The sequence below is a fragment of the Urocampus carinirostris genome, chromosome 18 (assembly GCF_059441175.1).
Source record: "Urocampus carinirostris isolate Australia breed hairy pipefish chromosome 18, RoL_Ucar_1.0, whole genome shotgun sequence".
Taxonomy (NCBI): Eukaryota; Metazoa; Chordata; class Actinopteri; order Syngnathiformes; family Syngnathidae; genus Urocampus; species Urocampus carinirostris.
Genome location: NC_142366.1, coordinates 21,798,913 through 21,823,999, shown reverse-complemented (window position 1 = coordinate 21,823,999; position 25,087 = coordinate 21,798,913). Strand labels below are relative to the sequence as shown.

At 38.6% G+C, this 25,087-nt stretch overlaps 1 protein-coding gene across 1 annotated transcript in view; it reads right to left on the bottom strand.

Moving 5' to 3' along the window:
- Positions 1–25,087, bottom strand: part of cntnap2a (contactin associated protein 2a) — a 502,190-nt gene that overhangs the window by 174,320 nt on the left and 302,783 nt on the right. The window contains exons 11-15 of the mRNA XM_088322778.1: positions 23,405–23,567; positions 16,844–16,950; positions 13,642–13,761; positions 12,723–12,838; positions 9,854–9,938 (exon numbers count right to left, since the gene is read on the bottom strand). Of these exons, the coding sequence (XP_088178904.1) occupies positions 9,854–9,938; positions 12,723–12,838; positions 13,642–13,761; positions 16,844–16,950; positions 23,405–23,567 (591 nt within the window). The remainder of the gene's footprint in view (positions 1–9,853; positions 9,939–12,722; positions 12,839–13,641; positions 13,762–16,843; positions 16,951–23,404; positions 23,568–25,087) is intronic.

The following is a 25,087-nucleotide window of genomic DNA, read 5'->3' as shown; positions in this document are numbered from 1 at the left end:
TCAATGCTACTGATATTCTAAAGTCAGCCAGACAAAGGCTCTACTTCCTTCGTCAACTCAAATAATTCGGAGTCCTTCAATCCATTTTAGTTAATTTTTATCATTGAATCCGTTTTAACTAAGTCAATCACAGTTTGGTTTGGTCGCGTCAATCAGAAAGAATTGTCAAAGATGGAATCAGTAGTGAGGATGGCAGAGGAAATAATAGGTACTGGCCTCCTATCCCTGCAAAGTATCCACATCGATCGAACTAGAAAACGGACACTAACAATTATAGACGATCCCAGTAACCCTGGCTCGCAGGTACTTTGATTACCTGCCGTCAGGTCGCCGTCTTCGCTACATTGGGAGCAAGACTTCATGTCTTAAAGAGAGTTTCTACCCTTCCGCTATCCGTATGTTCAACGGGAATTGATTTAGGTTGTTATGTATAGTATTATTATGCCAACGGCGTTCCTCCGACCTATTCTACTCTAGTCTTGTTATTTACATATTCTTTCTTTTTAAACTATTCTATAGAATTACCTTGTATTATACACTACAATATCTTGTTTATTCTATTCTTTTTATTCTTTTAAATCTATTATTTTATCATTATCGAGTGTTCACATGTCAAATGATTTCTTGTATATATCATATTTATGGTTTATACTGGCTGAATAATACAATACAATACAATACAATACGTACTATTGTAATTTCACCACAATGGTCTGAAGTAGTTAAACAGATCATTGAATAATTGACTCCCATTGCATGAATTCATAATTACGATAAACACAGCATAAATACTTTAGGCAGTAACTTGTTTCTTATATTAGTAAATAACTAATGAAAAACGTAATTAGTAAAAAAATAGATATAACTATGTTACAACTCTTCCAGAACACAAGTCAAGACCGTCTAACCAAATAAGCAGCAATGGAACTAAAACACAAATACAGTATAAGAACGTCACATGACAAATATATCAGCTTCCACTGCACAATAGTTTCAAAATTAAGTCGGACAATGGAAAAGGTGCAAAAAATACAATATTAAAAAACGTTTATATTGTTGGGTCTTATATTAACACCTGATTCAATACAAAATACAAGAGAGTCAATCCTGAAAAAGCATCAATGTAAAGAACATGCAAATACTGTATAACAATGTCAACAAGACAACTAACCAGGGTTGGGTAGGGTTACTTTAACTCGATTACTTTCAATTACTTCTGGATAACTCCAATACAGAATATGCTAATAGAAGACACAATAAACTAAATATGAATACAATTATGACTCACAACACGTGGTAAGCTTTGTCTCCTGGCTTTGATCTCCGGCAAAACTAACATAAAATGCGACAGAAACAAAATGAAAATAAATCCAAACAGCTTGCCAACATCATTTTTGCCGTTCCATGTATTCCGTTACTCCCCAAGCCTGCACAAAATTTAGTAATTTTATTATTATAGTGATGGTTACAATGGGAAGACAGCATCAATCCCAAGAAAATATGCCATTCAAGCACTTGCTCAGTATCGTTTATATCGATATTTGGATCAATCCACCCACCCTTGGTGGAAAATGTGCCTCAGTGCCACAATGCTACTCAGGACTCTGTTGGGTTAACTTATTCATAATTGCCACCAGAAAACATATTGACTGTGATGAATATTGAATAAAGTGAAATATTTTATGAACATATGATATTTATAGGCCTGTGATCATATTTTAAACAACTTAAAAATAACCTTATAAACTTTAAAGATTCAAAAATGCTGAAGAGCAATTGCCCGATATAGAAAAATGCGAAGAAAGTGAGCAAGAGAGTGAGCGGGAGAGTGAGAACTCGGGAATTCTGCTTGTCCAAGCATTTGAAAAGGTTAATGATGAACATGGAAACAAACGAGAGAAAACAAATAAGCGGATGAGTGCAGTATTGCAGTATGAAGAAGTCATTGGCATTTAGTGATGCTCATCACTGTCAAGCACTCATACTATAAGCTGATGTGTCACATTTGTCTACTGTTAACAGTGTTCATTTTACCTCTGAAAAGTGATGGGTCCCGGGGCCTCGCATGCTCAAAAATCTATGGGTCTCAACAGAGATCTATGGGTCCCCAAAATGTAGTGTTATCGAGGTTGAAATTGTAAATCGGCGACAAAAACATAAATAAATATATGAATCTATATATTCATTCAGTTTTAATCATCACACTTAGTTGGTAATACAAAGCAGTTATCACTTCAGATTTTTCAGTTCACAAAAATATTGTAGAGTATACAAAATAATATTGCTGAAATGTTAGTCTATACAGTAAGACATCGGTTATCGCTGTTAATGGGGACCAAAACCACCCGCGATAAGTGAAAATCCGCGAAGTAGCAGCACACCTTCCCCAAAAAAAAAAAAAAAAATCTTATTTTTTTTTTAGACCCGGTTAATGGGGAGCAAAAGCACCCGCAAAAAGTAAAAATCTGTGAAGTAGCGCCGCCCCTTCCAAAGATAAAAATAAAAAAAAAATCTCATCTCATCTCATTATCCTTATTAGGGTTGCGGGGGGGCTGGAGCCAATCCCAGCCATCCCTGGGCAGTGGGCAGGGGACACCCTAAACTGGTTGCCAGCCAATCGCAGCTGCAAATCACATTAGTTCTCGCAGCTAGCTGTGTTCTTCATCGACGCACGATCCGAGTGTTCCACCCGGGCCGCGATGGCTCTACATGGCGCTACACGGCCGCCGATGGCTCCGGCAGACGGACGGGCGGCTGCGGGGGAAAGGGGTAGGGGGGGACCTGTGGGGTTAGGGGGCGGTGAAGCGGAAGCCGCACCGAAACCGCGCGCCGGGAAACGAGAACGGCGCGCCGTGCTAGGGTCGTCGGCCAAGGGGGATTCCTTCAAAAGTGAAAATCTGCAAAATAGCGACGCCCCTTCACAAAAAAAAAAAAAAAAAATGGGGGTTCCAACAGATTTTTTTTTTTTTTTTAACCATTACAGTCCGCGAAGCTCTGAAGCCGCGAACGTCGAACCGCAAAGTAACGAGGTCCCACTGTATATTCATGCAGTTTTAATCACTTCAGATTTTTCAGTTCATATATTCTTTGTGGTTTGCTGTCCCGCCACAGTTGTAATGCCTTCTCAAGGTCCAATTGCAGCAACGGAATTTCCATAGCTAATTTGTGGTTTTCATTGTCGTTGTGCCGATCCAATGTGCTTTTCTGAAAGTTTGTATTGAGAAATGATTTATGCAATCCAGTTTTTTTGTCACGCTGGGTGCACGCATCACAGAACATGTAGCTTCCATTATCATCCTCCTCATAGTGTAACCAGGAATATAATTGAGTCCATTTTGGCAGAAAAGTCCTTCTCTTGCTAGGAGTATTCTTTTGTTTATTATCTTTCGTTCGCTTCAAAACACGTGTTTTCCTTGCCTTCACGGTCTTCTAAAGAATTTTTCTGCCGTTTTTTCGTGCCGGATGCTGCCTATGGATGCTTGTTTTTTGCTTATAATGCTATTAAAACTAACACTAGTACAAACACCACTAGTACTTGCATACTGTATATTCATACACTACAACTGCAAATAAGCCTACCCCTAAAAGCTGCTTTAAAATTGATGCATACAAAAATAAATACATAGCCAAAATATTAATAAAACTTGTACCTAGTAAATAATAATGATTTATATACCAGTTACAAAACTATACCAGTATTACGATAAAAATAAAACCATTTTCAACCAGTTTCTCTTCTTTAAAGCAACACTTGGGTATACTAGTACACCATTTTTATATTTTTCAAGAATTTGTTTCTATTACTCGATCTTTGTTACTTTCTCCACTTTTCCATATCCCAACTTTCTTGGGACCCATTATTATGTGCAACCAAAGGCAATAAAACACACAAAATATCCCCAAAATGAGATGTGATCCCTCTCAAACACGATTGGGACGGCACCGATTGACTGAATAGTGAGTAAAGATTGGGCTGAGGATACAAGATGGAGGGCTGAGATAGGGGGGCACGCAAAGCACCTGAGTCGGCGTGATAGACTTAAGGAAATTGAAGTCGGCGGTGCTAAACACACAGAAGGCTTGACTTGGATGTAATTATGGATTTCTGACAAATTTTTTCAAGTTTTACTTCATTTTCATCTTTTTTTACTAGAACAATAACAAAATAAATAAAACTTGAAATGAGCAATCATGTGCTAGTGGAAGACACATTTAACATAATAGTCAAAGTTAATTATTTTTTATTTTTTATCAGAGTACTATTCTCAACACATACTTCAAACAAAATACGTTTACCTGTCCTACCTTATGAGCAGATAATTAGCATTTAAGAAATATTAGTCTGCTGCCACCTACTGATATGGATGAAAGTTAGTTATTGGCTGATCAATGGAATCAAACAAAAATGCTCTGGAAGGCATGAGTTCAACATTGGGCAGTTTCCTGCGGCACAGTAGACAAGGTCTCTTAGCACACTAGTGTGCCACGGCACACTGCTTGAAAAACACTGGATTCATTTGGTTCCCGCAGGTCGGCCCACATGATATCAGATTGTGGTGACGTTGGTAAACATTCGATTAAAACATTTTGACAGCCTTGCATTAGACCTTTACTAACATTAAGCAACATATTATTAATTAATTCTGAGCAATACAATATGAATACGTTTTCCAAAGCATTGTCCATGAGTGCCAAAATGTATTTTTATTTTTTTCTCTTTATTTTTTTAATGAACTAAACAAAGGCATTGGTGTTGATTATCAGTAAGTATTAAGACTCTGGGAGTGATTTCAGGATGATAAATCACCATTAAGTGGCAGGAGTGGCTATGATCAAAGATTTGTCCACACATCGAGCAGCCCCCACTTTCTCATGTTGCTTCGCTTGCTCTATCCAGCAATCCCCGGAAACGTCAGGCGCTGAGAATATCTTGAAATGTTCATGCATTGTGCATGCATGATTTAGGTGTTCTTAAAAAAGCCGTTTAGTTTTTAAGCTCGTGCTAATTTGTCCATGAGTGCCAAAATGTATTTTTTTTTTCTCCATTATTCTTTTTAATAAACTAAACTAAAGGCATTGGTGTTTATTATCAGTAAGTATTAAGACTCTGGGTGGAGCGGTAGTAGTTTAGGAGGTAGAGCGCTCGTCTTGGGATCAAGGGATCCCAGTTATTCCGGCTCGTCCGTGTTACATGTCGAAGTGTCCTTGGGTAAGACACTGAACCCGAATACCCCCAATAAGCAGGTTAGCGCCTTACATGGCTGCAAGGCCGCTATTGGGAAATGTGGAGCACATTGTAAAGTGCTTTGGGAAGTCATTGATTTGAAAAGCGCTATATAAATGCAGATCATTTCATTTCATTAGGTGGAAGGAGTGCCTATGATCAGATATTTGTCCGCACATTGAGGAGCCCCCACTTTCTCGTGTTGCTTCGCTTGCTCTATCCAGCGTTCCCCGGAAACGTCAGGCGCTGAGAATATCTTGAAATGTTCATGCATCGTGCATGCATGATTTAGGTTTTCTTGCAAAAGCTGTTTAGTTTTCATGCTAATGCTAATTTATTTCAAGAGATTTACCGACATTCAACTGTTTTTTCCTCAAAGTTAGAAAAATGTTTTTCAAATGAAATGGGTTCAAGCTTTTTTTCCTTATGCTTTTATAGCTACAGATCTACATTTTCCCATTTAGGAAAAAACGTCTGGCATTATTTGTGTTAAATACAACTTTGCCACCCTTAATGAAGTGATATCAAATGTATGCATGAGTAATGTGTGGGTCTTGTTACACAAAGCGAGACAAGTCTAGAACATGAGAGGGAGTGTAAGACAATTACAACTATTCCTGCAAGGTCCTAATCGAGAGATGTCACTAGCGGCACACCATAATTCCCATTTAACGCTTCGTTTAGCTCCGGAATACCGTACTCCCCCGGTGCATTAGTCGGAAGTCCAGAATGAAAGCGGTATGCGTGTGTGTGTGAGTGGGTCGGTGCCTACTTACGCCTCGGGTACACAATGGAAATGCTGTCAACGGTGCCGTTTGATGAAAGCTGACAGCTAATTTATAGAGGGAAATTTTGGGTAAATGATTTTTCCTGGCGCAACTTTTCAGTCACTGTAGACGGGTAATTGGATTTCTCCCACTTGCGAGGCGGTCAATTAGAGTGAACTAGTCAATGAAGGGCTGTGTGTGAATGTCAGTAAAAGCACCCTCATTCACTGCCATTGACGGCTGCACACGTCATTGGTGTTAAATCTTTCACTGCTGTTGACGGCTATCGGCGTCAATGTCAGCGAATGAGTTCATATAGTGTGTGCTTTTTGTCTTTGGCAGATTTACCGTAAATTCCGGATTTTAAGCCGCTACTTTTTTCTCTAACTTTCAACCCTCCGGCTTATTCAGTGATGCGGCCAATTTATGTAATTTTTCTAACGGCCGCTAGCGGCGCTCGAGTGTTGCTACCATTAACTGCCCTGTCTAAGCTATATTATTATTATTAAAGCTTTGAAAACTCTCTCGGTGTACCGTCTTTCTTTGTAAATATATGTAACCCATGTATAATATGTATTTGCAACTGTTTATTTTTGTAATGTATTTATTTGTATTTATTTTAGACACTTATTCTGATATGTTTTTCATGGGTGAACAAAAAATGAGGGGCGGAACAAACGCGGGGTGCCGAGTTTAAGTGGGGACCGCTAAAGGTGAGAGACAGACAAGGAAAGAAGAGGGGGTAAAAAGTTGGTCAAAGAAAAAGGAGTTGCGTGAGTAGTTGTGTTCATCTGATATATTTTTCCCACCCTTACCTTTGGAAATATACACTTTTTTTCCTTGGATTACTTTCAACGGGACCTGGACTCTGCGGGTCTGCATCAAACCTTAAGCACCGGTATCATTTTCCGTTCATTTTGCCGGCTGTGATTTTTGGACTGTGGACTTTAATGAAGGACATTTAGTCTCAATCGCGGGACTTGAAGTCGGGTTTGGGTTAATTTTGTGTTTGTGTTTCATGTTTAAATGTGGGCGCATGCGGCTTATAAACAGGTGCGGCTAGTGTATGTACAAAATCGGTTTCCCTCTTAAAATGTGGTGGGTGCGGCTTATAATAAGGTGCGCCCTATAGTCCGGAATTTACGGTAATGCCTTTGTGGACTGGATTTTTTTGTAAATTTAAAACTTCACACCATAAAACACACTTATATTCTGCAAAATCCAGACTACAAGCCGCGACTCTCGTGCCAAATTTTAAAACAGGGGCCTTCAACATGGTTCCCGCAGGCACAAGGTAGCCCCTGAACGACAACTGAGTAGAATGCAGACCAGTTCTGAATATATCTCTCTAGTGCTCGGTCATTTTGGTCGGCGGCGCCCTCTGTTGGCTGCGGCTGCATCGGCTCGCTACAACGGGTCAGGTGCAATCGACATTTCGTTCTGTGTACATTGTTACACAGAATGACAATACAAGGAAATTATTATTATTATTATTATTATTATTATTTTAAAATTCTTATTTTTAGTGGTTTACTGAGTCTATTTAAACTACTGCCATAAACTGGTACATTTTTAAAAACATAGTAACAACATTATGAGTTATTTTTTTTTTAGAAATGCAGATCAAACTGTAAGCCCTTTATGCAAATTCTTAACAAAAACTAACTCTCAGCTTCAACAAATGGAAGAGACCCTTGTTTTGTACATAGCGGCTTTAAATGCAGTACAGGTTATTTTTTGTTTTTTCCTGGCAGCACCGAGGTAACAGGGAGCTGCCCTTGTCCACAACGCATAGGCTCTGAGTACACAAAACAGCTACGACACCTGAAAACATTTATGACACAATTCTAGAGCAAAATTTAGTCACAAGATTCATATAACACATAACAAGAGTAAAACAGAAGGTTTAACTTAAAGTACTTCATTTAATATTCACAACAGGCTCACTATATTTTAACTTTTCACCCACAAATGTAGTCCTAATTGAACAGCAGTGAAAGTTGTCAATCAAAAAATGTTGCGCTTCTCTTTCCATATCATCTGCGTAAATGTAAGGTTGTTGAAATTTACTTTAATTCACGAGGAACGATGGTAAGCGAATGCAATTTGGTCCATTATCGTAGAAACCACCATTGACCAAAACACAAAATAACACATATGTTTTGCAATCTGGCACTATTCACCCTTGTATGGTTGCCCTGACTCACATTCTGTGTGATACAGCCCTCACTCACATTTTCTTTTTTGCACAGGAGTAAATATGTCCTCATCTTGGTAATATCCGCTTAGATACGAAAACACGTGACGTAAACAACTCGGAGCAGGACTGAAAAACACAGCTGAAAATGGTGTAAGGTGTTCAGTGGGCTTAAAATGTAAGAAGTGACATGGATTAGTTTAATTGTATGCCTTGTTAGAATCTAAAATCTAATGTGGCTTGTACAAAGACAAATTTGAGTTTTGTTCTCAAACTTGAGCATGCGGCTTTTAATCAGGTGTAGACCGGAATCTACGGTATATTTAGTTTTTCCTTCTCCATGCAAACACACACATCTTCTCAGCTCCATCCAAATGCTGCAGTGTTTGTATGAAGCAATACCCCACACGGGGGCTTTGGGTGCACTGTTCTGATGCTCGTCTGTGTTTGTATTAGTGCTTATGTGAGAGTGGGAAGCACACAAGATGCTTGTGAGATTGTAATGCACTTAATACGTTAAATACGTTGTCAGGTTCATTTTACAAAACTAGTTACAACACAAACCCTGATATCGTATTCACAAGCAGCGCTGAGTTGCTAATCTAAATCAAACTGACTCCAAGCTGATGATTTTCTTACACAGCAGCCAAATCCAAAACAAAACAAACGCAAACAATGTAATCAGAGTTAATCCAACCGTGGTTGGAAACTTTAAAACATTTGATTTAACGCAAATGCTAACAGGCAGACAATTTTAAATTCATGTTTAGCTTGTATTTAACTCAAGGAGGTAATGATTCCACACTAGTATAACAGTTGGGTCAAGAGTAACTGGGTGCTTCCCGTTTTTAGGTGGACCAGACAGAAAGAGAAGAGAGCTGCCACACATAGCACAAATCCACTCGCTTGGCCATAGCTCTCAGCAATAGTTGACTAAGGATAATGGATCGCTGCCAAAACAGTGCTGTTACATCTTAGGCGGGCAACAAAGCCACAAAAAGCCCTCCTATGGCTCCTGCTCTAAAAAAAGTCAACAAGGGATAATGAATCACAGCTACAACTGTGCACTTCATTTTAGTTGGAAATCTTGGCCAAAATAGAGCTGCCAGACCCAAACAAATTGCGTTTTCCCCGGTCCGGCTCGAAGCAAAATGCAATAGGGTAAAATGGATCATAACTGCACAAGTGCAGTTCACTTTTTGGTGTACAGGATAACAAAAAACAGTTAACCAGGCATAATATACGGTGGGTACAACTGTGCACTTGATATCATTGTTTGCAGCTTTAGGGGATTGGGGATAATGGAACACAGCCACACAAGTGCAGTTCACGTTAGGCGGAAATGACAGCAAAAAAAAGAGTGAGCACTAAGGTTTGAATGCTTGTTTGAAATGTACAATTTATATTTCTCATCACATGATGCACTGATGCCACAAAGTACAGAGTGCAAAGTTCACAAAGGATCACAGAACTGAAAAGCTTCCTATGCCAAGCAGGTAGTTCAGCCCCAACTCACGCACAAGTTACCATCTTTGTGGACAGAAGGGGCGTGTTTCTTAAACTTATAAACAGTATAGCTTGCTTGTGTCTTCCTGACAACATGTCAAATAAAAGAACTCACAGCTGCCCTGACGTCATTGAAACCCATCTATAGCGAGAGCATACCTGGGGTGTTGAGCAGTCGCGAACTGCGGCAAGTGTAGGTGATTTTTTGCTCACAGTGTTCCGTGCTGGTGGTGATGGCTGTCACCTGCAAAAGAAAATACAAAAGAGGAAGGACGGCAGTACTCATCTCTTGTCCTTCGGCAATTGTTGACTATCTGGTGAGGAGAATGTCGGTGAAATCAGAGGGCTGGAGAAGATTTGCTTCTCGAAAAGTTTTTTTTATCGGCAGAAAATATTCTGGAAACTATTGCAAGACAAGTCTTCAATCTATCATTCTTTGCAGTTGAATATGTCAGTGAAATTTTAAAGGAAGGGAGCCTATACTTTTTCGGAGGCGATGCAAAAGTCCACAGGAAACCGCAACTGCAGTCTTCTGCTGTCTATCGTTTGCATATTTTACGTGTTATCATCGAAGTTCAAACATTTGGGTTCATTTAATTTTCTGCTAGACGCAAAATTGTCTATGACTCGATCTCTGTTGTCACTATCTCCACTTTTCCATATCCCAACTTTCTTGGGACCCATTATTATGTGCAACCAAAGGCAATAAAACACACAAAATCTCCCCAAAATGAGATGTGACCCCTCTCATCTTCCCAAGTTGAACAGCATCCAGTTTTGTAAGTCGTTTGAAAAATTCGCCAACAGACCTATTGTGGTTAGTTTTGTAAATCTTGATGCTAACTTGAACTTCTTATAATGGGTTTAAAGTTATTTACATTAGTTTAAATTTCGAGTTTGTGCATAATATCCATACATTTTCTAAAGCTGATCTATTTTATGTACTGTATTGTCTTCAGAACACACAGAGATGTCTGTATATTCATGTTTTTAGGGAGGTTACAATCATGTAAAAGTGATTTTTAGAAGGAATTCTACTGTTGTGATTGGGTTTGCGCAAAATATAAAACAGGGGCCAGTATAATAAAAGCGATTTTTTGTAATGTTCAAATCCTATCCAGTTCAAACCAATGGTGGGTGTTGCTAACAAATGCATAGTGTGTGGAAATGTATATACTGTTTGATAACACACACACAAACATATATTAATATGATTTTTCTAGCATATTATTCATGAGCTGGCCATTTTCTACTGACCAGTATGTGTCTAAAGTTTTAGGCATATTCATAATATCACAATGATATAAATGCTGATTACGTTTTCTAATTTATTTGAAAGCCACATATATTATATTGCCAGCAACGTGTTACAAACTTTTTGACCCACTTAAAAAAACATAATAATACCGATAGAAAACCAAACAAGACAATAACATATGCCCTTGATACAATTAGCGTAAATGGCATAACATGGCTTAAGATAAATACATACCTTTTCTCAAAAATCTATGACTATTCTGAGTTGTCCAAAAAACATCTATGCATTCTCAGGTAATTCACTTGTCATCCCTCCTCGAAATTATATTACGCTAAAAAACAATAAATAAACAAAAGACATTTTTCAACATACTCATGAAAATATATTCTTTTAATTTCACGCATCACTTGATTTACAATATTTCTGTAAATGATTTTGCAGGGTGAGAACTGAGTATTTAGGAAATATAACTAAAATACAATACATACCCGTGTATATTGTATGTATATATATATATATATATACTGTATATAATGATGTGTCGTGTTTTCACTACCACAAAGCCCACATAGGCCTCAGATTTTCTTCAAATTGTGCGATGCGCCCTATAGTGTGGTGTCCCCTGTGTGTCATGTAAGGTGATGGATGTAGCTGAGGACTGCATGAAGCTGTTAGAGAGTGAAGTGGACATCACCGCTTAAGGGGGAGGTGTGGTTGTCCCCCTGTACACCGTCACTTTTTCACTAAAATGAGTGCTACAAGGCACAAGGAAGATTACAAGACTCAAAGTGACTCAAAGTTATCATTTTATTTATTCGCTTAACCTGCTTTTGGTTTTTCTGGGAACCCGTTGCAGCAAGATGGCGGATAATTATGTCATCAGCCAGTCTTGGTGAAGCTCATGTATTGCTAGATAAATACACATTTCTTGACGCACGAGTTATTTTACAATGCATGTTTATATGATAGTTCATGTATGTTTCTTATAACTAAAATCAATATTGTTTTTTTAATTGCATATACCTTTTTTTACCATTAGGAGGCTCTAAATAATCCACATTGTCGCTTTAAATATTGTCCACAAAGAGGTTTAAAACTGTGACTTATTCTTTAATAGGGTAATCCATCCCACCGTATATATGTGACATATTGATACCCTGATTAAATAGCATGAATATTACAAAGGCATGCCTTCGGCGTACCACAATAAAAGGCCACTTTAAAATGTATGGCTTTGCTTTAATGTGAAAATCATTTGGGGTCGGAAAAACAGACGAGATGTACATACAAAAATCTACCAAGGGCAAAATGTTTATTATAAGATCTTGGGCCCGGGCCCGAACCTTGGGGCTGCACTGTGACGCGGAAGCGCAGCTTCTGATTTACTTCGGGCCTGGTCCCTCAAATTAGGTTATTTAGTTGTGCTCAGGCTGGTTCAGGCATATATAACCGCGGGACAAGTCGGGTCAGGCTAGATTTGACTTCTACTAGCCACCTACCTATCCACCTGCACACCCACCTACCCACCCGCATACCCACACAGCTATCCACCAACGTGCCTCTATATCATTTGCTTCAAAATACACACATTTGCTAAAATCAACCTGTTTTTCTTTTGCTAATGACATGATGTTTTGTCATCTTGGTAATAAAATAGTTAATAGAGCTAAATTGAAAGATTCAGACAAACATCAATTAGTGAAATGAAGAAAAACAGTGTTAACAAGGTGACAAGCTTGAACAAATTGCCAATAAGTCTTTTTTTGGTACCTGGTCCATAGAAGCACTGTAGTTGACTTGGAGGATGGTCCGTCTTTCGCGACTGGAACCAGTCACGGTTGTTTTAGTTGGAAGGTTGTTCAAGACTACAGTCCACACTTTGTCCTCTACACAGACATGAAAATATGAACACAACATTACTGCAGGTATGTGTATTAGAAATAATTATAATAACAAAAGTCACAATGTTATATTCAGTGACATGTAGTCAGGGGAGTTAGGTAAGGCTGTGCCTAACCTGACATTATGGAAAAATTGAAAATATGTTGAATTCACTTCGCATTTTGTGCATTTTCTTGTTAGAAATCGCATACTTTTGACAGTATAAAATCCGTTCTCATTTCAACGCAATACATTACAACAGAGCCATAGGGAGGCAATCAACACTTTATTTGAATTGATGACGTAATATTCAAAACAGTGTGCAATGGAAGGTATTTAAGTTCTGTAGTTGGCATTGTTATACAGTATTCTTATTTTCATTACAATGCTGCTTTTTGGGTTTGACTCTCTTGTTCGGAAACAGTTATAATGGGAATGATTCTCGTGATTTTTTACACTGTTAAAGATTGACATTTGGTCTCTTAATACAAAAATCTAATATTTGGAGTGGTGAAAATCTTTGTGCCGTGTTAATCGTAATCATAAAACAACCCAAGGCAGGAGGGGCTCAATTCATCAATGATGATGACATTTCTGAGCAAAAAGTCCCTCTATTGGATTGGTATCAATAACTGCTACCATGCAAACCGGGATTGGAACAATACCACCATTCCCAGTATCGCCAACCGCTAGAGCACCTTGAATGTTGGGTCATAATAACCCAAGGAGTGGATTTGTAAAACTCAACCTAATATATAATTTGTGTGAGCCTGTTTTTTGTGTACTACAGAGGCGGTCCTGCACAAACCTGTCATGTTGCAGTTGACTTTGAAGGGTCCCAGAGGTCCACTGCCGTCGGGGTCTATCCAGTAAGTGTCAGAGGACCGACCCAAATGTTTATAGGCCTCACATGATGACTCATAGATAGCTGTGGATAACAGAAATAATATTGCAGTTGCATTTATGAAGTAGCAATCCAAAGAAACCTACACATACACCCAGATCATTTTGTGTTTTCAATGACAAAAATCACACTTTTAATATTGAAATGAGTCGTCCAATGTCTGTGTTCTTTAACCAATATTCATCTTATGATTTTCACCAGATATGGTGTTTTCTTTGCCACTCTGCCTTGAAGGCCTGGATCTCTTCACTGTAGATTTTGAAATTGGTATTTTGCGGTTAGTGTTTAACAAAACTGCTAGATGAGGACCAGCAAGGGACCTATTTCTCAAACTAGACACAAATGTGCTTGTCCTTTTGCATGGTTTTGAGCAAGGCCTCTCACTTATCTTTATTGTCTAGTCGGGGCTGCTTTGATCTTCAATGGGAGTAGTACACACTATTGTCGGAGATCTTCAGTTCCTTGTTATTTTCTCGTTTAGAATGGCCTTAATTTATTAAAACTAAAGTTTCACAGTAAAGTTAAATCACACTCACAAATGGGATGCTCCGGATACTCAACTAAGTCAGAGGAAAGTCAGTGTGGTAGCTTCTGTAACTAGCTTAACTGTTTTCTAGTCATAATTTAGCATTCTAATGCAATTAGCAAACACTGGAGAGCTGGTTGCTGGTTTGATTCCCGCTGCATCTAATGCCTAGAAAATTAGAACAGCGAAACTTGTCGACTCTTCAACCATTGCTCAATTACAGTGGTATACCACTGTAAAACCTCGGTGTAATGCGCATTTGACAGGAAAAAAAAAACGTGTTTATAGAGAGACCGTTTGCTATATCACGCTTCAGTTAGCGATGGTTCACCGCTTAGCAGATTTTTTTTTTTTTTTTTTTTACATTGATATCAATGTATCGTGCATTGTGTTCTGAGCAGACATTATGCAGCAAATGCTATTACTGGGCAGATCATGGAGGCTTTTGTGTGTTCGGTGGGCGTGACTGTCTGTGTGTGCGATTGTAATTGGCTGGTATACGCTGTCAAACAAACAACCGGGAATGTGGCCCACAGGTCAATATGTCCACCCCAAAACTCTCAAAACAAACTGTGAAGCATAGCTACAACTGAGCAAAAATTTAGCGGCTCAATACATTGAAAATAATCTATAAAAGTGGACCCTGTGTAAGGTCAGAATAGTGCAAAAGAATGCTAATCACCGAAGGGTCCCCATAGATCATTGTCAGAGGGGCGCGTCAGGAGAAAAGGCAAGAGTGAGGCTGCATGTCTGGCCTACTGCTATGGCTAGGCTGATAATTGTCTCAAGCCACCCCTGCCCAGCCTGTATCTCACCGACAGATCAATTGCCCATAAAACAGATGACCTGGAGCTGCAACTCCTGGGAAACCCCTATATCCGGGATAGTTGAAAATAAATCATCGTGGAGACCTGGCTCAGGCCAAGGTTACCCAATGCTAGCATGCAGCTAACCATGTCTTACTGGCACTGAAATCCAATTTAGTTGTACTTTAGTATGATAACAGACAATAAAGACCATCCATTCAACTGCAGATCCGTGTTCTGTGTTTTCATCTGTAGATCTAAAGTTAATATATTTTACAGTCATATACTCTCGGTAAGGATATCATCCTGAGGTAAGTTTCATCCTTGGTATGGAAGCTTCAACTGTCCACATTTAATGAAGTTTTCATTAGATAGCATTTTTAAGTTATCGAAACTAACACAATGTGTTTGTATGACATATTCTGGCAATCACTACGACACACTTTGACGATCCGTTGCACACACATACACAGAAAGGATACGGATGAGGAGAAGAGTTATTACCAGAGATGTAGGAGTGTTTCTTGGCGTGAAACCTTCATGATAGAGCCTGTTTTCCTTTCTTTTTTATGATGGTTTACGCTTCTGCTCTGTCTTTTCTTATTTGTTACCCTCGAATGATTTCCTTATTGAACAGGATTCCTGTCTCGCAGGCGCTTTTCTTGTCATGAAGCAATCACGCTTTTGGTCCAACAAGCACTGCCTGATGATGTGCTTGAGAACTGTAGAAAGTAGTTATGCTTTTTTCCTATACCAATCTTCTGCTCCAAATCATTATATATCTACATCTCTATTTCTATTTGTATCTATTTATATATAATCATTTATCTATCCATCTTTAGTAATATATCTGTCTAGCTACATATCTACATATCTATCTACATCTATCTATATCTATATCTATGTCCATCTATATATAAATAGATTTATATAGATATCTATCCATCTCTATCTTTATCTATCTCTATCTATCTAACTATATATAGAGATATATAGATATCGATCTATCTCTATCTATCTATATATAGATAGAGATAGATAGATGAAGATAGATAGATAGAGATAGAGAGATGGATAGAGATAGAGGAGATATATATATATATATATATATATATATATATATTATATATAGAGAGAGAGAGATAGATATATAGAGAGAGATATATATATAGAGAGAGAGAGAGATATGTAGAGAGAGAGATATAGAGAGAAATATAGAGAGATAGAGATATAAATAGAGATAGAGAGAGATAGAGAGAGAGAGAGCGAAAGATAAATGGATATCGATAGAGAGATAGAGAGATGTATTATATATGGCTGTGGGTGTATGTAATCTAACAAAAAAACATTTCCACATCTATCTAATAACAATAAACTAGCCCCATTGGCCTAGATATATTATCATTATTGTTTTCTGTTTTTTTACAAGGTACAAAAATGTAAAATAACACTTATAGCAAGGTGGCAGCAGATTACTATTTTTTGTCTTATATACCAACAAGATTGGATTTGGCTGCTTGGAGTTTTCTGTGGTTAAACATAGAGTAAAAGATAAAATACAGCAACAATCAGAACCAAAATTAATAACCTAAACCACTGTGACCACAAAGGATAAGAAAAATATCATAGTATATGGGTATGATGGATATAATGTCAATTTTACCAACACACTATGTTAACATTTAAAACAATCATGAAACTGGTTCTGGAAACAAAGTGTATAGGCGTACGGTGTGCTTCGAGATTAAACTTATTTTTTGTGATTCATACTTACAAGTGTGACAGGTGGCGCCAGTGTATCCAGTTCCATCGCAATTGCAGCTAAAACTGTCCCACATCTGTTTGCACCGGCCGCCATGTTCACAATGATTAGGCATACACCTGCAGAAGAGGTGAAAAGTGGTTGTTTTAGTCTCCGAAGTAAAATAAAATGTTACAACAGAAAAGGACAGTGCCTTGCGAAAATATGTCTTAAATTAAAACCGTCTCTCTGGACAAAACCCAATTTTTCGGCCTATTTTAATTTTCTCTGTGATGTAAGATGATTTGATAATATTTATGAAAAAAGAATAATGCCAGATCCTGACTCCCATACCATCTTATATACCACTTTAAACTTGTCTCTCTTCCACAATTACAAAACTCAATTCCAATGAAGTTGGGAAAGTGTGTTAATTACAAATAAAAATTGATCCAAGTAAATTGCAAATTCTTTTCAACCCATATTTAAATGAATGTACAGCAAAGACAACATATTTATTGTCTTCACTCATAAACTTTATTGTTTTGGGAGAAAATCATCAACTCTGTAATTTGATGACAGCAACACGTGCCAAAATAGTTGGGACAGGTGTCAATAACTACTCAGAAAGTGGATGAATGGAAATCAACCAACTATTTGCAGGTGAACAGATGAATTAGCAACAGGTGAGAGTTGTTACTGGGTATAAAAAAGGGAGACCCGAACAAGCTAAGTCATTCACCTGCAAGGATGGGGCGAGGTTCACCTCTTTGTGAACAACTGCGTGAGCAAATTGTTGAACAGTTTAAAAACAACATTCCTCAAAGTACAATTGCAAGGAATTTAGGGATATCATCATCTACAGTCCATAATATTGTGAAAAGGTTCAGGGAATCTGGAGAAATCACTGTGCGTAAACGGCATGGCCGTAAACCATTATTGAATGCCCGTGACCTCCGAGCCCTCAAGCGGTACTGCATTAAGAACCGACATCAATGTGTAAAGGACATCACCACATGGGCTCAGGAACACTTTGGAAAACCACTGTCAGTCAATACAGTTCGACGCTATATCCGTAAGTGTGGGTTAAAACTTTATGTTGCAAAGCGTAAGCCATTCATCAACAACATCCAGAAACGCCGCAGGGTTCTCTGGGCCCGAGCCCATCTAAAATGGACTGATACAAAGTGGAAAAGTGTTCTGTGGTCTGATGAGTCAGTTTTCCAAATTGTGTTTGGAAATTGTGGACGTCGTGTCCTCCGGTCCAAAGAAGAACAGAACCACCCAGACTGTTATGCACGCAAAGTGCAAAAGCCAGCATCTGTGATGGTATGGGGGTGCATGAGTGGCCAAGGAATGGGTAACCTGCACATCTGTGAAGGCACCATTAATGCAGAAAAGTACATTCAGGTTTTGGAACAAAGTATGTTGCCATCCAAACAGAATCTTTACCATGGGCGCCCTTGCTTCTTCCAGCAGGATAATGCCAAGCCACACACTGCTCGTCTCACGACAGCGTGGCTTCGTAGTAAGAGGGTGCGGGTGCTTGACTGGCCTGCCTGCAGTCCTGACCTGTCTCCCATTGAAAATGTGTGGCGCATTATAAAGCGCAGAATAAGACAAAGGAGACCCCGGACTGTTGAACAGCTGAAGCTGTACATAAAGCAAGAATGGGAAAGGATTCCACTATCAACGATTCAACAACTAGTCTCCTCACTTCCTAAACGTTTATTGAGTGTTATTAAAAGGAAAGGTGATGTAACACAATGGTGAAGAAGCCCCTTTCCCAACTACTTTGGCACTTGTTGCAATTATAAAATTCTAAGTTTATCATTATTTGCTTATGGAAATAAAGTTTATGAGTTTGAACATGGATAATCTTGTCTTTGTGGTGTATTCATTTAAATATGGGTTAGAAAAGGTTTGCAAGTCATTCTATTCTAATTTTACTGACATTTTAAACTTTTTCCCAACTTCAATGGAATTGACTTTTGTACTTCATTGATCATTGAGGCTCATTTAGACCTACAATTGTCTAGTAAATAATGGTTTGAAAACAAGGTGCAAGCATGGTCCTTTTGTAAAAATGTCATAAAATATTGCAATTGGCTGTAAACTGTAGACAAGACTATGCCGTTTATATACTGGACTGAACAGCTCATTTTGTCAGAGTTGTTTCAGCTATACACGCACCAAAATCGATTATGAGATTATCGGGATTGGAACGCTGCAGGGGGAATTTGCACATGTGCTCATGAGAAGACCCATATCTAGCTTGCAAGCCATTTTTTCCTAACATGTACTCTATTTAATTCTCTCATCTCAGTAGGGTCGCGGGAGTGCTGGAGCCCATCCCAGCAATCATCGGGCAGTGGGCAGGGGACACCCTGAACTGGTTGCCAGTCAATTGCAGGGCACACAGGGACAGACAACTCGCTCGCTCATTCACACTCTGACCAGAGTGCCGTGTTCCACATGTTATTTCTGAATTCCATGTAGTTTCTCACAAATGTGAAAGGGGCCTTTTTTATTGTATTCTTTACAAAAGGGATCTCTTATGACACTCTTCCATTAACAACAGACTTACGCAGAGTATGACTTAATAATTGTCTTATGTACGGATTATCCCATATCAGCAGTGTATGCCTGCAGGTCATTCAATGTGATACGGATGAGCCAGAACGGGAGAGTAGACGTAGTCGAGGACAAAAAGTCATAAGCCGGGACGGGAGAGCAGACATGGTCAGGAGCAAAACAAGTTGTAGCAGGAGATAGACAGGAGCAGGTGGGAGTCAGGGTCAAAAAAGGCTTGCCTAGTACACACTGAGTTTCGCAAAACGACTGACAACAGGGGACAGAAAGGACTGGGTTCTAATAGATACAGGGAGCCAATCAGAACCCGCGGCGGTTGGCGCCAAATGAGCGGGCAAAGCCGAGTCACATCAGTAATCATGACAACAGTGGCTGGACTAAAACATTTTTTCTTTTCGATAAAAATTTGAAAAAAGTATTTTTATTCTGAAGCCGTACATTTAATGGTTGTATAGCCCAGCATCCACTGACTTTAAAGGACGAACAACAAAGAAGAACGTTTGTCATAAAATGTCCCGACAAATGTCCTGCCTTTGCTATTCACAGAGTGGTCCCTTTTGATTCCTTTAAAATGTTGTTCCCGTTCCACTTGTGCTGGGTCGGAGGAGGAGGAATGAGTGGAGCACAAGCATAAAACTAATCAGAACGTCTTTGAAGGTTGCTCAATAGGCCTGCCCGACCCACGTTTGATCAATGCTTCTTCACTTTGAGTGAGGCAAACAGCAAACACATCCAAGAAAAACCCTTACTTCAACCTTAACCACGCTATGTCCTCCGTTTGGGCGCTGGATTATCAACACTATTGTAATGAAACTTGACTACCGTATTTTGCGCACTATAAGGCGCACAGGGTTATAGGGCGCACTGCCCAAAAAGTTTTTGGTCCTATATTTTCCATACATAAGGCGCACCGGGTTAATAGGCGCTACAATGGGAACGTGGACAAAACAGTCAGATAGTTCAGTCAAACGTATTACCCCCTTAACATTCTGAAAGCTTGCAAAGAAGCAAATACGTGTCTCAGACATGTACGGAAACGGTGTATGTACGATGTCACCAATCACTCAAATGCATCGTTCTAAATATCATTCGGAAGGTTAAAGTCTTGGGATTCAAGAGATGGCAAACATTTCTTAGTTTCCATTTTATTTTTTGCTGGCAACTGTGTGGACAGCAAAGTAAGAATTCTATTGTGCAGGGAAACGAGGTTATTTACTGTACATATGACAATAAAAACTTTGAATTGAATTTAGTTTAAAAATAGACTCATCACAGAAACATCAAGATCGTTCTAAAACAAGATACCGGGAAAATATAAAGCCACATAGCTCACCTAAGTTCTCTTGCAGCCATCACGTTCAATAATGATACGTAGCCATGGTCTTCTTACAACCGTGAGTGTAGTAAATTCAGGAGAGTAAAATATTTACAAATACAGAATAGTAAAAAATGTTTTCTCTATGCCGTAGTGCAACCCAACGTGTCATCTTTTTCGGCTAATTACAGGCTTTGTTTCGCCCCTTTAGCCTATGCGAGCCTGTAAATGATAAAAAGGATCCGCCCCCTTTCCCTTTCAAATAACTTTAGCCAATAGTGACTGATTCAAATGATGATACACATATTGGTTAGGAAATGAAATGCCGGTATATCAATCCCAGCATACACCGCGGACTACTTTGCCTTCAGGGGGAAATCTAGACGGCGGCTGCTTGCCTTAGTTGCAAGACTTTGCGACCTAATATTGATCCATATATAAGGCGCACTGTATTATAAGGCGCATGGTCAGCTTTTGAAAAAAATAAAGACTTTTAGGTGCGCCTTGTAGTGCGGAAAATAAGGTACTTTAGGTTTGTCAATCACGTTTTATGTTTGATGACATGATTTGTTTTGTGTTAGATGTTCACAGTTTAGTAAAGGGGTCACATACACATTTTGTTTGTTTTTGTTACTACTACAGTGAATACACCCCTTAACACCCATGCAGATCCAATTATCGTATTAAGTAGGACAACACTGAAGAAACATTACTTTGACACAATGAAAGGTAGTCTGTGTAAAGCTATTATAACTGTGTATGTAGTGTCACAATTCATTTTATTTAGGTCTCTAGAGAATTATTTGCCATGGTGTGCCATATTGGGAGTTTCTGTGACCAGTATGACAGAGCATACTTCAAATTGAACACACCTGCTCCCTATTCAACTTGCTGAGACCTAGAAATATTAACAAGTCACATGGTATTTTTGAGGGAAAATGACAGGGAGTGCATTGTTTGGACATATATGAGTGCAATTCCTCTGGGGTGTACTCACTTTTGTTGCCAGGGGTTTGGTTATTGATGGATATGTTTTGTGTTGTTTTAATGGGAAAAAATAATCTACTCTGCTATATAAGCTCTACACAAAATAAACAGCTTTAAAACAATGTTTTTCCTTGTTGTTCTATTAAATATTCGAAGGCAATCTGAATGATTCATGTATCACATATTACCCCCTATTTTATGTCACAACAAAAAATAAATAAGTAGATTTTATTGCAGTACAAAAAAAAAATTCAAACAAATATGACATTATTTACTAATCAATGTGCTACATTTAATTATAGTTTTACACACTTTTATTTGATTTGAAGGGATGTTTGATACCAATTTTTTTCAGACCAATCTCGACATAAAATCTTTAGTGGTCATTGATACAGATGCCATTTGCCAACACCCTTTAAATATTCCCCCTTTATCAAAAAAAATATATTTTTTGGATATATTCTTTCTAATCACAAATAACTTGTTTTCTTAATATTGCACTTATTTAACGGGAATGTACCATTCTTTTAGTTTAAGGTTCCTTACTTTTAAATTACCACTAGGAGATAGCTGACACTTGTATTGGCTAGCACTGTCAAGAGGTCTTGGACAAACCCAAATGCAGGACACAAGAAGACGTTAAGCACTGGCTTAAACCCCAATAAGGAGTGCTTATTTAAGAACCCAAAAAATACTTTACTAATCAGATGTGAAAACTACCGAAAAAAGATTATTCTGCATTTTTGTTTGTGTAGACTCAGCAGCTTTCCCAGAAAGACATTCTACCGTCTCACGCCAAAAAAAAGTTAAACGAGGATCACAATAGTTTACCGTAAATTCCGGACTATAAGCCGCTACTTTTTCCCCTAACTTTCAACCCTGCGGCTTATTCGGTGATGCGGCCAATTTATGTAATTTTTCTAACGGCCCCCAGCGGCGCTCGAGTGTTGCTACCATTAATGCCCTATCAAAGCTATATTATTATTATTATTAAAGCTTTGAAAACTCTCTCGGTGTACCGTCTTTCTTTGTAAATATGTGTAACCCATGAGTAATATGTATTTGCAACTGTATATTTTTGTAATGTATTTATTTGTATTTATTTTAGACACTTATTCTGATGTGTTTTGCGGGTGAACGAAAAATGAGGGGCGGAACAAACGCGGGGTGCCGAGTTTAAATGGGGACCGCTAAAGGTGAGGGACGGACAAGGAAAGAAGAGGGGGTAAAAAGTTGGTTAAAGAAAAAGGAGTTGCGTGAGTAAATGTGTTCATCTGATATATTTTTCCCACCATTACCTTTGGAAATATACACTTTTTTCCTTGGGTTACTTTCAACGGGACCTGGACTCTGCAGGTCTGCATCAAACCCTAAGTACCGGTATCATTTTCCGTTCATTTCGCCGGCTGTGATTTTTGAACTGTGGACTTTAACGAAGGACATTTAGTTTCAATCGCGGGACTTGAAGTCGGGTTTGGGTTAATTTTGTGTTTGTGTTACTTTTTTAAATGTGGGCGCATGCGGCTTATATACAGGTGCGGCTTGTGTACGTACAAAATTGGTTTTCCTCTTAAAATGTGGTGGGAGCGGCTTATAATCAGGTGTGCACTATAGTCCAGAATTTACGGTATTCCCTTCCTGTAAATGAATCCTACAAAAAATGAGGGATAACTGTATAACCTTATAGTTTTATATCTTACCTGTCTATAATAGCACACATGTCCAGGCTGACATTTTCAAAAGCTCCAACTGTTCCTTTCTCTACAGCGTTCAAATCGGCCGGTTGGTCATCCACAACGATTGCTTGCATGCAACCCTGGAAGAAGCGCTGGGAGGGCGGCGACAACGTCTGGAGAAAATATCCTGCAAGAAGAGCAAATTAAGAAGATTATGGCACCTCGTGATCGTCTTGTAGGTACCACATTGATCAATTTTAGAAGAATTCATTGTTTTTATTTATTTTGGCCCCTCCTTCAGCATTAATAAAAGTTATGGGAATTTCCGGGCGCTACCACTACAGAGTAGAGTACTACTGAATGCTCATCAGTGTGTTCCAGTAAGCACCTACCTTATCCTGTCTCTCGTGCTCCCTAACTCCTCCACCACCACCACACACAAACTACTGTTACAACCGATTATTTCCTCCGTGTAGGTGCTCATTATACACCCTCATTATATGTTTGATTCGTCTGATTCATCCTATTACTGTATGTGCATGTTAGATTATTAATATAATGTATTTTTAATGATCAGGAAGATGTTTTTTTTATGGAAAAACAAACAACAATGAAGAAAAAGTTGACATTTTACAGTTCTTTTTATAAAAGCACTTTAGATAGGTACATTTTTCCGTCCGTCACGGTTGCCATTGCGCCCAATTGGCCATGCCCGTGTGGCGCCAGCTGCAGCTGGTTGACGGATTGGCTTTCCTTCTATTTAAGCTCAGTGCTCTCAATTACCGTTTGTCAGTCCGTCAACGAACCTTTGCCCCGCAAAACGCTGGTTTTGACTCTGTCCAGTTCCCTGCTTGTGTATCCTGTCCAATATTGTTCCTGTCTATTTTGTCCTGTTTAATATCGATCTCCAGTTTTGTTCCCATCTAGTTTGTCCTGTTTAATTTTAATATCCAGTTTTGATATCAATCCTGTCTGTCCTATCCTGTTTCCTGTTGGTATTTCCTGTCCGGTATGGTTCCCCTTTATTTTGTCCTGTTTCATATCGGTTTCCAGTTTCGTTCTGTCTATTTTTGTCCTGCTATTTATTCTCTCCAGTTTTTTGTTCCCGTCTAGTTTGCTAGTCAGCTGATTAATATCGATATCCTGTTTCAATATCAATCCTGTCTGTCCCGTCCTGTCCGGTATCGACCCCATCCTTCCGATATCTGCTCGGGCTATTGGAATCGATACCGTCAGTCTCTGGTTTCCTGTCTTTACATACCAGACCACTGCCTACCGTGCATGATTCCCCATTTTCCGTAAAATAAAGGCTTGTGTGAGAAAAGTCACGCATTTGGGTCCTGATCCGGTTCTGGTTCTTTACACTGTCACATTTTTGACTCAGGGTTAAATACTGGGAATTACAGTAATTTTGATAACTATTTTTTATTGTAATTTTATTTTTACCTCATCTTTTCCTATTTTTAATACTTTATGTAACTTTTTCTTTTTGTTTCATTTTGTCTGCCAGTTTAACGATATTTTAAATTAAATATCTATTGTTTTCTATGTGGTTAAAATCAGAATACAAATACTTTATAAAAGAATCATTTTTATTGAAGACCCAGTAAAGTAGAAATGTCATCTCATACTAGATTTAATTAACAAAATAATATACATGAACTGCCGCTTCACGACATCATTATAAAAAGAGTAAACTGCTGCCTC